The 14272-nt window shown below is 33.8% G+C and overlaps 1 protein-coding gene across 4 annotated transcripts in view; it reads left to right on the top strand.

Annotated features, from left to right (window-relative positions):
- PPP4R4 (protein phosphatase 4 regulatory subunit 4) overlaps positions 1-14272 on the top strand; it is a 121395-nt gene that overhangs the window by 25421 nt on the left and 81702 nt on the right. For all 4 annotated transcript variants that reach the window (XM_030803401.1, XM_030803400.1, XM_030803402.1 and 1 more), the window contains exon 3: positions 9265-9367. In XM_030803401.1, the coding sequence (XP_030659261.1) occupies positions 9265-9367 (103 nt within the window). The remainder of the gene's footprint in view (positions 1-9264; positions 9368-14272) is intronic.

The following is a 14272-nucleotide window of genomic DNA, read 5'->3' as shown; positions in this document are numbered from 1 at the left end:
GGAGCCAGAAGAGAGACAGAGTGGAAAGGTGGTTTTCCCCTGGAGTCAGGCTGCTTAGCAGCCCGGGCTCTCCTCTGACTGCCCCAGCCAAACTCCACCTCATTCCGGGGGTTGATGGCTTGCGGATCTGCCAGTGCCTGTTATTGTGCTCTTATGCGGATGCGCTCCTCTTGATGGCCTCTTGATGGCCTCTCAACATCTAGCTGCTTGTGTGTTCTTCCGCTGGAGTGTTCCTTTACACGTCCAGCCACTTGCGTCTCTGCCTGCTAGGGTCTTGGGGTTTTTATAGGCACAGGATGGGGGTGTGGTGGGCCAGGGTGGTCTTGGGAAATGACAGCATTTGGACGTGAAGGCAGGAGTTCCTGTCCTCACCTAGGTCCGTGGGCACAGGCCCAGGGGTGGTACCCTAGGCAGGGAACAGCCCTTCCCTTCCCAGCACTTCCCTGTACTCCCTCCCATATCAATATTGTTATGTTAATGTACATTAGATTACTTTAAAAATTATAATTTATATTTCTTTTCTATTATATGGAGAATGTAATGTATAAAAGTAGAGATACTTTTGTATATTGACCTTGTATTCTGCATACTGCTAGACTCACTTATTCTAGTCATTTTGTAGATTATTTAGGATATTCACCATAGACAACTGTGTTGTTTGTGAATAAAGACAATTAAACTTCTTCCTTTCTAATCTGTAAGTCCTTCATTTCCTTTTCTTGCCTTATTGCACTGGCTCAGAGGTCCAACACAGTGTTGGATAGTGGTAATGGCCTAGTTTCAATAGGATTGGTACCAATTCTTCTTTGAATGATAGAATTCAGCTGTGAATCTGTCTGGTCCTGGATTTCTCTTTGTTGGCAATTTTAAAATTACAATTTCAATCTTGCTGCTTGTTATTGGTGTGTTCAGAGTTTCTATTTCTTCCTGGTTTAATCTAGGAGGGTTGTATACTTCCAGGAATGTATCCATCTCCTCTAGGTTTTCTACTTTGTGTGCATAAAGGTGTTCCCAGTAACCTTGAATGATCTTTTGTATTTCTGTGGTATTGGTTTTGATATCTCCCGTTTCATTTCTAATTGAGCTTATTTGGATCTTCTCTCTTCTTGGTTAATCTCGCTAGTGGTCTATCAGTTTAGTTTATCTTTTCAAAGAACCAGCTTTTTGTTTCACTTATCTTTTGTATTTTTTTGGTTTCCATTTCATTTAGTCCTGTTTTGATCTTTGTTACTTCTTTTCTTCTGCTGGGTTTGGGTTTGGTTTGTTGTTTCTCTAGTTCCTTGAGGTGCGACCTCAGTTAGTCTATTTGTGCTCTTTCAGACTTTTTGATGTAGACATTTAATGCTATGAACTCTTAGCACCGCTTTTGCTCTATCCCAGTGATTTTGGTAAGTTGTGTCACTATTATTCAGTTGAAAGAATTTTTTAATTTCCATCTTGATTTCATTGTTGACTCAATGATCATTCAGGAACAGATTATTAAATTTCCATGTATTTGCATGGTTTTGAGGGTTCCTTTTGGAGTTGATTTCCAATTTTATTCCACTGTGGTCGGAAAGAGTACTTAATATAATTTTGATTTTCTTAAATTTATTGAGACTTGTTTTGTGGCCTATCATATGGTCTTTCTTGGAGAATGTTCCATGTGCTGATGAATAGAATGTGTATTCTTCAGTTGTTGGGTAGAATGTTCTGTAGATATCTGTTAAGTTCATTTGTTCCAGGCTATAGTTTAAGTCCATTGTTTCCTTGTTGACTTTCTGTCTTGATGACCTTTCTAGTACTGTCAGTGAGGTATTGAAGTCCCCCACTATTATTGTGCTGCTGTCTTAGGTCTAGTAGTAATTGTTTTATAAATTTGGGAGCTCCAGTGTTAGGTGTATATATATTTAGGATTGTGATATTTTACTGTTGGACAAGTCCTTTTATCATTATATAATATCCCTCTTTGTCTTTTTAAACTGCTGTTGCTTTAAAGTTTGTTTTGTCTGTTGTAAGAATAGCTACTCCTGCTCACTTTTGGTGACCATTTGCATGGAATATCTTTTTCTACCCCTTTACCTTAAGTTTATGTGAGTCCTTATGTGTGTTAGGTGAGTCTCTTGAGGACAGCAGCTGGTTGGTGAATTCTTACCCATTCTGTGATTCTGTACCTACTAAGTATCTACCCAGAGGAAAAGAAGTCATTATATGAAAAAGATGCTTGTACATGCATGTTTATAGCAGCACAATTTGCAGTTGCTAAAATATGCAACCAGCCCAAATGCCCATCAGTCAATGAGTAGATAAAGAAAATGTGTGTGTGTGTGTGTGAGGAATAGCATTAGGAGATATACCTAATGCTAAATGATGAGTTAATGGGTGCAGCACACCAACATGGCACATGTATACATGTGTAACCTGCACGCTGTGCACATGTACCCTAAAACTTAAAGTATAATGATAAAATTAAAAAAAAGAAAATGTGTGTGTGTGTATAAAATATATATATATACACACACATATATATACACACTCACCATAAAAAGGAACAAAATATTGGCATTTGCAGCACCTTGATGGAGTTGGAGACTATTATTCTAAGTGAAGTAACTCAGGAATGGAAAACCAAACATCGTATGTTCTCACTTATAAGCGGGAGCTAAGCTATGAGGACGCAAAGGCATAAGAATGATACAGTGGACTTTGGGGACTCTGGGGAAAGGGCGGGAGGGATGTGAGGGGTAAAAGACTACACACTGGGTACAGTGTACACTGCTTATGTGATAGGTGCACCAAAATCTCAGAAATCACCGCTGAAGAACTTATTCATATAACCAAACACCACCTGTTTCCCAAAAACCTATAGAAATAAAGAAGTGCTTAGATACGAATCTAAGAAAATGTGTGTAAGATCTGTTTGTTAAAAATTACATAAAACTGAATAAATTATTCAAAGATCTAAATAAACTAAAATAAATATTGTGTTTATGGATTAAAATAAAGAAGTGGTAATGGTCAACATCCCTGCCTTGTTCCTGACTTGGGGGAAAGTATTCTTTCTTTCACCATTAAGTATGATGCTAACTCTAAGTTTGTCATAGATATTCTTTATCTGGTTGAAGAAGTTCCCTTCTATTTGTAGTTTGCTGATAGTTTTAAATCATGGGTACATACTGGATTTCTCAGATTTCCACGTGCAGTGAGGTGTATCCATGTATTTTTTGAAAATTCTGTTACATTGACTGATTTCAAAAATTAACCCTTTTGGCCTGGTGTGGTGGCTCACTCCTGTAATCCCAGGGAGGCTGAAGCGGGTGGATCATGAGGTCAAGAGATTGAGACCATCCTGGCCAACATGGTGAAACCCCGTCTCTACTAAAAAATAAAAACAAAAACTTAGCCAGGCGTGGTGGCACGTGCCTGTAATCCCAGCTACTCGGGAGGCTGAGGCAGGAGAATAGCTTGAACCAGGGAGTTGGAGGTTTCAGTGAGCCGAGATTGCGCCACTGCACTCCAGCCTGGTGACAGAGCCAGACTCCGTCTCAAAAAAAAAAAAAAAAAAAAAAAAAAAACTTTTTATTTTGAGAAAACTATAGATTCACATACAGTTGTAAGAAATAATACAGAAATACCCATGTTCTCTTTATCCAGTTTCCCCCTATAGTAACATCTTGACAGGATGTTGACATTGATAAAATCAGGATGCATAAGATTTCCATCACCATAGGATCTCTCACATTACACTTGTGTAATCACACCTATTTCCCTCCTGCTCCTATATCTCTCCTTAGCCCCTGGAATTCACTTACCTGTTCTCTATTTACATAACTTTGTCATTTCAAGAATGCTATATAAGTGGAATCATATGGTATGTAACCTTTTGGGATTGAATTTTTTTCACTTAACATAATTTCTGGAGATTCTTCAGGTGGATACACATATAAATAGTTTCTTTTCCTTTTTATTGCTGAGTAGCATTCCACGGTATGGTGTACTACAGTTCATTTATCCATTTCTTCACTTAAGGACATATCATTGTTTTCATATCTTTTTGTTGTTGTTGTTGTTCAAATAAAGGTGTTATAAACATTCATCCACAAGTTTTTATGTGAACAGAAATTTTTATTTCTTTGGGATAAATGCCCCAGAGTACAATTTCTGGCCTGTATGGTGTTGCATATTTAATATTTTAAGAAACTTCCAAAGTGTTTTCCAGAGTGGCTATACCGGCTTACATTCCTAGCAGCAATGAGTCATCCAGTTTTTTTGCTTTTGGTAGTGTTTTTAAAATTTTAGCCATTCTGATAAGTGTGTAGTGATATCTCATTGTCCTTTTACTTTGTGTTTGCCTGATGGTTAATGAATTAAGCATCTTTTAGTGGGCTTATTTGCAATCTGTATATCATCCTCAGTAAAATGTTCCCTCATGTCTTTTACCCATTTTTGAATTGGATTGTGCATTTTATTTCTATTGAGTTTTGAGAGTTCTTTATATGGTCTCGACACTAGTCCTTTTTCAAACATTCATTTACAAGTATTTTCTCCCAGTCTGTGGCTTGTCTTTTCATCCTTTTACAGGGTCTTTCACAATGCAAAAGTTTTAAATTTTGATGAAGTCTAACTTTTCTTTCTTGTGGATCATGCTTTTACTGTCAAGTTTAAGAATTCTTTGTCTAGCCCTAGATCTAGAAGCTATTTGCCCATGTTTTTCCTGACAGCTCTATTATACGTTTCACACTTGATCTTAGTGAAAAGGCTGAGAAGTGATTAGTTTTATGTTTTAGGTATAAGTCTGTGATTTACTTTAGTTAGTGTGAGGCATAGGTCATGTCAGTTTTTTTTTTTTTTAATTTTAAACACCTGTGGATATCTAGTTGCTTCAGTGCCATTTGATGAAAAGGCTATCTTTTGTCTACTGGATTGTCTCTGCACTGTTGCCAAAAATCAGTTGGGCATATGTGTGGGGGTCTATTTATGGGTTCTCTCTTCTGTTCTGTGGATCTGTGTCTCTCTGCCTCCACCAATACTGTGCAGTCTTGGTTACTATAGCTATATAATAAGTCTTAACAGTGGGTGGACACAATTCCTCCTACTTCATTCCTCTTTTTTAAAATTGTTTCAGCTATGCTCATTCCTTTGGTTTTTCATACAAATTTAGAAAATATATAATCTATGTCTCCCAAAATCTTGTTGGTATTTTGCTAGGAATTGTGTTAAAGCTGTATACCACTTTGGGGAGAATCGCCATATTTACCATGCTGAATTTCCCAATGTGTGCCTCTCTAATTGCTTAGATATCCTTTGATTTCTTTCAGCATTGTGTATTTTCAACCTACAACTTCTGTACATATTTTGTTAGTTTTTTGGAGTGATTATAAATTATATTTAATTTGTAATTTCAGTGTTCATGTGTTGACTTTTGTCAAATGTTTTTTCTGAATTGGTATGATCGTGTGATATTTTTCTTCTTTAGCCTGTTAATATGATGGAGTACATTGATTTTTAATATTGAACCAGCCTTGCATCCCTGCAATAAACTTCATTTGATCATGGTATATAATTATTGCTAAAATTTTGTTAAATATTTTTGCATCTATATATATGAGGTATACTGCTTTGCAGTTTTTCTTCATGAAGTGATTTAGGAAGTGCCACCTCCTCTTCTCTTTTCTGGAAGAGATTGTGTAGAATAGTGTTAATTTTTCATTAAATGTTTGGTAGTATTCTCTTTGAAACCATCTGGGCCTGGAAAATTTTTTTAGGACTTTGAAAATATTAATTCAATTTCTCTAATAGTTGTAGGAGCATTCGGATTATCTATTTCATGTTGGATAAGTTGTGACTATGTTTTTCAAAGAATTGGTCCATTTTGTCTAAGTTTTCAAATTTATATGTATAGAAGTATTCGTAGCATTCACTTATTATCCTTTTAATTTCTGCAGTCTGTAGAGATATCTACCGTTTCAATCCTGATGTTGGTAATTCATGTCTTGTTCTTTTGTCTTTCTTGCTGAGGTTAGTTGATTTTTGTTGATCTTTAAAACAACTAGGTCTTTGTTTCCTTCCTTTTCTTTATTTTTTTCTATTTTTATTATTAATCTCATCTCTTTGTTTCTTCTGCTTGTATTGTGATTATTTTGTTCTAGGTTCTTGAAGTGGAAAGTTAGATTATTGATTTGAGATGTTCCGTTTTTTTCTAATGGTTACATTTCCCTCTTTGAATATGTTAGCTGTATCCCACAAATGTTGAGTTTTTATTTTCATTAGTTCAGTGTATTTTTTGATTTCCCGTGAGACCTTTCTCTTTGATTCATGGGAATATATAGAAGTTTGTTGTTTAGTTTCCAAGAGTTGGGAGATTTTTCTGTTACCTTTCTTTTACTAACTTCTAGTTTGATTCCTTTGTGGTTAGAGAAAATTCTGTATTATTTAAATTTTCAAAAATTTGTTGAGGTTTGTTTTGTGGTCTGTCTTGATATATATTCTTTGGGCACTTGAATGGAATGTGTATTCTGCTCTTGTTGAATAGAGTGTTCTATAAATGTCTACTAAATCTTGGTTGATGGTATTCTTGAGTTCTTCTATATCTTTGCTGATTCCCTGTGTAGTTCTGTCAGTTGTTGAGAGATGGGTTCTGAAATTTCCAGCTGCACCTGTGTATTTGTCTGTTTTTCTTTTCAGTCTCATCAGTTTTTGCATCACATATTTTGCAACTCAGTTTGTTGTATGCACACTTAGGATTGCTATTTCTTGGTGGATTCATCTCTTTTATTGTTTTATAGTGTCCCTGTCTGTCTCTGGTGATTTTCTCTTCTCTGAGATTTACTTTACTTGATATTCATATAGCCACTCCTGCTTTCTTTTGATTCACATTTCTATGATACATTATTTTCCATTCTTTATTTTCAACCACTGATACTGTTATATTTGAAGTGAGTTGCTTGTAGGCAGTACATAGTCGAATCATTTTTAAAATCTACTCTGCCAATTCCAGTCTTAAATTGATATATTTAGACCACTTATATTTAATGTAATTGTTGATATTTTGAGGCTAAAGTATGTCATTTTATTTTTTATTTGTTCTCTTTTTTGCTTCTGTTTTCTTTTTCTTGGCTTCCTGTGAAAAGTTTTGTTTTCACCTCCGTGAGGTATTAGAGATTATACCCTTTTTTATCTTAATTGCAAATTAGTGAATAAAATTCACTGAACATTCAATATTGAATTTTCCTGACATCTGTTCATCTAGTTAGCTGTCTATTCATTCATGTTTTCAAGAGATATTTATTGAACCTCTACCCTGGGCCAGGCATTGTCATTTTCTTTTTCTTTCATATTATTCTCTTTCAGTTCTTTAGTAGTGTAGTAAATTTATTTCCTCTGGTTGTTGTAACAAATTACCGCAAACTGGGTGGCTTAAAAATAATAGAAATTTATTCTGTCACAGTTCTAGAAAACAGAAGTCTGAAGTCAAGATGTCAGCAGGGATCTAGAGGAGAATCCATTCTTGCCTATTCCAACTTTTGGTGGTTGTCACCATTCCCTGACTTGTGGCTGTATTGCTCAAATTTCTGCATCTGTGGTCAAATGGCCATCTATTGTGTTTTATTCTGTGAGTTTCTCTTTTAAGGACACTTGCTGTTGGATTTAGGGCCTAGCTAGTTTGGATAACCCAGGATAATCTCTTTATCTCAAGAGCCCTTTAAAAATTAGGACAATAATCTCAGGTTCTGGGATTAAGATGTAGACATATCTTTCAGGGGGCCACCATTCAGTTCACTACAAATAGTATTTTTCTGTGCAACTTTAATTTTTCTTTTTTTGATCCTCTCTCCATTTGGCATGGGTTCTCTATTTCACACCCTTTGCTATTCCTTCTGAATTTTGTCTATTAAAGGATTCTCCTAGAGAGTGATGAGAACAGTGGAATGATGATGTCCTGTATTTCATAGCTTGCCGTATTGCAACAGAAAAAGCCTTTCTTCATGACAGGGCAGCTTCATTTAGAATCAGAATATGTTTCTTTCTAATATAACTTACTCTGAAGCAAAAATAATATTATTTAAAAAACTATGTAAAACATGTATTAAAGTCTTATGTACATATAACTACAAATCATTTGAAGAGATAAGTAAAAATAATTCTAATCAATAAGTAAATATTATGGAATCAGCAATCAATATTTAAATTGGTGTCAGTTAAGAACAGGTAGAATTTCCCTCTGAAGTGATGCCATGTTTATTAGCATCTTTTTGATATATATATCTATATATGTTTTTATCTATATATATATCTATAAGTATATGAGATATATAAGTATATAAGATATATATATAAGATATATATAAGTCTATAAGCCATATATAAGATTATATAATCTTATGATTATATATAATCATATATAATCTTATGATATATATATCTATATATGTTTTTATATATATATCTATAAGTATATAAGATATATATATAAGTATATAAGATATATATATAAGTATAAGATACATATAAGTATATAAGATATAAGTATATATATATATATATGTATACTTCAAGTCCTTTCAGAACTTAGGCCACTTTGGTTATATTTGAAAACAGTTTTTTGCTGTTTGCGGAAATGGTTTTTTTTTGGAAGAATCTGAACATTTTTTTCAAGGTATTTAGGCCACTAGAGTATTGCTGAGATTATTTTGATAACTCCTTAATGAACGTTAATTTAAAAAGGAATTATGTAAATATACCCTGCTGATCTTTAAGAGTATTGAGTGTATCTTTAAGAAGTTTCTGACATGGAGTCAAATCTAGTGCAACAAATGATTTCACTGTACCAAGAGAAAGTTGTATGATTTTGCTGTAGTTGATTTTATTGCTGTCCCTGTTGCTATGATTATTAATGTTTTACCATAATAAAATGTTACCATTTATATATTTTTATAAAGTATGGCGAACTGACAGGTCACAGGAAAAAATGAGGTAGAATTAAAAAATATGTATTTAATAATAGTCTCAAAACTTTTAGACTTAAGACGTATAAAACAATAGACAATCTTGTTTCAGCACAAGCATAATTAATATCTTCATGTATTTATTATAAGATTTGCTTAATGAAATTTCAGTTTTGGTTTTAGTTTTATATCTAAATGATGTATTTCTGGCTTAAAACTTAGAAGTCTGAGTGTGTAATATTCAAAGTAGTCATTTTTCCAATTAGTCCATACTTTTTATAACTGTGCAGAGGAATTCAGCTTGTAATTATAAATTTTAAATTTGTGTTTTCTTTGTAAGTGCTGGTCAGGATGTCCAAGGAACAAGTGTGATTGCAAATCTCCCATTTTTGATGCGACAGAATCCCACTGAGACGCTTCGGAGAGTGTTGCCAAAAGTCAGAGTAAGTTGGTATGAAATAAGATTGGAGTTTCCCATTTTTTCCCAGCAGTATGTTGTCATTGTTGAAAGAGGATTTTGGAGCTTTGATGGCTGCTCTTTTACACCTAAAAATTGAGTGGAGGAAGTGTTATTATATACATTTTGAATTATAACGAAAATATTTAGGGAAATTAGCTGATGGAAATGGAGAAATCCAAATCTTAAGTTGTAAAATTTCTTTAGTCATTTTCTCAGTAGAGACATTTTACTAAAGGTAGTTTTTAGTAGCTCAAAAACACCTCTTAATTATTCTTAAAAAAAAAGTATTTAATATTCTGTTGACTTAAATCTATATTAATAGTATTTGTATAACATTGATAATATAATTGAGCTGATATTCCTAACAATTGACCCTATGATGACTTCTGAAGAATCATCAGATAAAGATTGAATTATAGCCATCACAATTTTAGATGTGTATGTAATTTATTGCTTTATAAATTTCTTCAGAATTAGTTTTTCTGCTATGAACAAAAATGTTTGATCTACTATTACATTCGTTCTTCTATTTAATATTTATTGATTATTAATATAAAATTAAATAATTTCAACTATTAAATATTTAATAATTATTTATTTGTACTTACATGCAAAGTGCTTTTCTTTATAAGAACTTGAATGAACAAAACAGACACCAGTGTGTGTGTCCTCCAAGAGTTTACCTACTAATGGGGTCAGTGAGGTTACATACTAATGAGGATTATGTTTGCTAATAGAGGTTGGTAGATTTTGCTTTGTTTTTTTATTTGGATATAGCTCTTCTCATAATTTTTAATTTATGTGTTTAAAATACTGAAGTTATTATTGAGTCCTTGAGTTTTATTTTTAGGCATGTGTAGCATGGTTCTAGTTACTGTGATTTAGATCAGGGACATACCATGTTATTTTCATGAGATGCCCACCTATGCAGGCACTATGAACGTTTTGACTGATTCCAATGGTGAATTAAGATGATATTTATTTTGGCATTGCATGTGATTCAAAAGCAAATCAAGCTTTTTTATATCTGTTTTTCCCAGAATCATGCCATAATTTCAAAGGAATTAGGCCCACACAGACCAGGTTTATTTTTACATTCAATTTCAGTGATACTAACTGACCTACACTTGTCAGCATGACACCTGGAAGTGCCAGTTAAACAATAGCAGAAAGGAACAGGTATTTAGGTCCTCTTGGCTACAGAGTTAATGTAAGTAAGCAAATTAGATTTATAGCTAAGAATATTGCATGCTGCACACTCTGCATTGAGCAGGTGAAATCTGGTCCACAGAAAGCATATTAGATATCCAAAGTTTCATATGCAAGAATAAAAGATGAAAGAGAGCAGTGAACTTTAGAGGTCTCTAAATTACTTTGCAAAAATCCTTTTGTTGAGTTCACAATAAAGGAAATTAAGTAACAGCTCCCCCAAAACCTTAATTTCATGGGAGTGTATAAAGAATATTATACACTCATATGTATAGCATATTTATACAAAGAATCAAATGTATCTTTTGAAACCGTAAGGTATGCCTGAGTTATAGAAGATATGGTTTTAATAAGCTTTAAAAGTAATAAAAATTAATCCATAATACAGAGTATATTAACTGAATAATGGATACAAAGGTAGTATATACTAATGAATATGTGCTAAGGAAACCTTTATTTATAGGTGAATGATTTCACCCATTTATTTTACTAATTAACATGCAACCATTTATTTAGGACCATCGTCTTGCTGTACTCCGTTTAAAAGAGATACCAAAAAGGTAGAAGAGTCCAGATTAGACTGTATATTAGGAAGGTCTAGTGACCGTGGAAAACAGTGAGAGAACAAGTATAATAGAGTATTGTGTGCTTCTGATTTGATGTAAAAATGCTGAAGAATAAGGCAAATGAGAAGGGCTTTATGGGGGTAACCCCAAAAATAATGACTTTTATTGATAGTCTAATATATACTGTAGACAGCCAAACATTTAATTACTCCCATTTCAAATGATAAAATCTGTGTTTCTGTGCATATTATTTTAAATTCATTGTATTCAGATTTTGTCATGACTTACTGGTACTCCTGGTTAGCACCTTTGTCAATTCCACCTCACTTCTGTGAGTGTTTACTTTCCAGTGATGAAATGCTGACAACATCTTGGATAACTGCTTTATTTACTTTTGCTTGGCCATGATTTCTCAATTTTTAAAAAGAAAGTGATCTTGAGCATTTAGTAATAATGGCATTCTCATTCATTCATAAATATTTACTGAGTCCTTTTATAAGGCAGGCACTGTTCTAAGCACTGGGAAAATAGAAGTGAACAAAAGATAGGGGACTTGCCCTCAAGGAGGAGGCTACGGTTCAGATGGAGAAACAGACATTAAACAAGTAAATCCCTACCCACCCAAGAAAGGTATAATGGTCATTTGTGATAAGCACTCTGAGTGTACAGAACATGAATTGATGAGATAAAGTAATATAGTAACGAGGGCACCTGCTGTGCATTGGGATGGCAAGGAATGCCTTTCTGAGGAGCAGAAAACTGAAGGGATGGAAAGAAGCAGCCATTTGAGAGTCAGGACCAAGTAGTTCAGGTGGAGAGAACGGTAATTAGCCCTAAGTTGAAAGAGCTGGGTGGGACTGAGAGAGACAGGTGTGTTTTGGACCCAGTGGATGGGGTGGGATGTGATTGAGAAGAGGTTAGAGAAATGGTTGATGACAGAGCATGCAAACATTGGTTTTCATTCTTGGGACAGTGAAAAGTCGTTGAAGGCTTTAAAGCAGGCAGTGACTTAATTGTGTTTCTATTTCACAGTGATCATTTTGGTTATGGTATGGAGAATAGATTGGAGTGGGATAGTTAGGAAGCTTCAGTACTGGCCCTCATAGCTAGTATGAGCACAACTAATTAAGACAGTAGAGAGCAGTGGACGTATCTGAGATACATGGGTTAAGGTAGAATGAGCAGAATTTCATAACAGATTGGGTTTGTGAAGTGAGAGATGACTTCCAGATTTCTGGCTTGACCATGCTATGGTTCTGCTGGTTTTCAGTTATAGTTGATAGTCTGTTAAATTCATAAGGAAAATAATTTGTGTACTAGATAATACTAGTCTTTTATGAATGATTTACATTTAGATAATTTAAAGATATGAACAATACATATTTTATGCAAGAAGTTAATACCAAGATTTTTACCACATTTATAATAGTAGTGTGTGCAGCTTTTAGAGCTCACTTTTTACCTTGTCTTTACCTTTAAGAATATCAGATGAAGTAATGGAGATTTTGCTGGCCTTATGTATTATAAACTTTCACCAGTGATATTTTTGTTTTATTGCATTTGCATTTTGTTCTTATGATAATGGATTAATTGAAAAGTGATTTAAAAAATAGGTTGCTATTTTCACTGTTTTAGAGATAAAGGAATTTAACGTTTAAAAATAAAATGTCAGAAACAGAGTTAGTGTTACAATTGAGCTAATCCATCAGATTGAGATTGCTGTCTAGAATAACTAACAAAAGAAGAAAAATAGAAAGTAAGAAAAATAGAATTAAGCCAATCCATAGTATTTCCCCAATTTATTTTCTAAATTGTGTGCAAAGTGTGCAATGAATGGTAGTGAAGTTAGGCCACTCATCTCAAGGTTAAATTTAGCTAGAAATTTAGAAAGGAAATATTTTGACCTCCAATTTAAATTTCCTAAATGTGGAGACATTTTAAAATATAGTTCTTACCATATATTCATGTTGCATGATTTAATCCTAGGGTATCTATTAAAGAATTTTTTTCCTGTGGTTTTATTAAGTTTTAATTCTTTTTCCACAGTATATTAAATTGAAATCTTAGATGTTTGTTAGACTTCAATATTTGATTTGAACTTCTTGTTATCTAGAAGTGAAAGAATTTGATTGTCAAGATAAATATTGAAAATATTATACCATGGCCTTTTATAAAATTCAGAATAATAGCGATATAATTACACCATATAACGAAGGTGATTCCATTACAGTCCAATGCAAAAAACACTCTCTACTTATCGAGTTATTAAATTTATTTAGTTGTTTTTACACTTACATTTTGGCAACCATAATATATGTCATAAAATTATATAATAGAAATTGAGCAATTCCAGGCACAGATAAAAATAACATAGCAAATATTTATTGAGGTCTTACTATGTGTCAGGCACTGTATTCTGTCAGATATTCTACACATTTTAATCTGAATAGTCATAGTGGTTCCATAATGATCACTTGACTGTGGAAGAAACAACTTAGTTAAGTAACTTGCTCAAAGTCACAAAGCTTGCAAGTGGTATAATTAGGTTTAAACAGGAAGTCTGAGTCCTGAGTCCTCACTCTTTACTGCTCATTAGCTAGCTGATCATGACTGTAACAGATATAAAATGTGTAATTTAATGTCTCAAGACTTAATCATCTCCTGTCTGTACTACAGCAGCCTCCTCACTGAATCTGTTGCTTCCATTTTGCCTCCTAGAGCAAACTCACCCAGAGAGATCTTTTAAAAAGCATCAATCATATCTTGTCTCCCACTTGCATGAAAATTACTTAAGTGGTGTGGTAGGTAGAATCATGCTCCTTTCCAAAAGATATTGGGCCCTAATCCCTAGAAATTGTAAATGTTACCTTATTTGGAAAAAGGGTCTTTACAGATATAGTTAAGGATCTTGAGATTGGGAGATTATCCTGGATTATTGGGGTGGTGGTCTAAATGCCATCACATGTGTCCTTATAAGAAGGCAGAGGAGAGTTGACACATACATGTAGAAGAATGCAATGTGAAGATGGAAGTAGAGATTGGAGTGATGTGGCCACAAGCCAAGGAATGATAGCAACCACCAAAAGCTGAAAGAAGCAAAAAGCAGATTCTAC

The sequence above is a fragment of the Nomascus leucogenys genome, chromosome 22a, assembly GCF_006542625.1.
Source record: "Nomascus leucogenys isolate Asia chromosome 22a, Asia_NLE_v1, whole genome shotgun sequence".
Classification (NCBI taxonomy): Eukaryota; Metazoa; Chordata; class Mammalia; order Primates; family Hylobatidae; genus Nomascus; species Nomascus leucogenys.
Note: the sequence above shows the minus strand (reverse complement) of the source record. Positions and strands in the feature narration are given on the sequence as shown.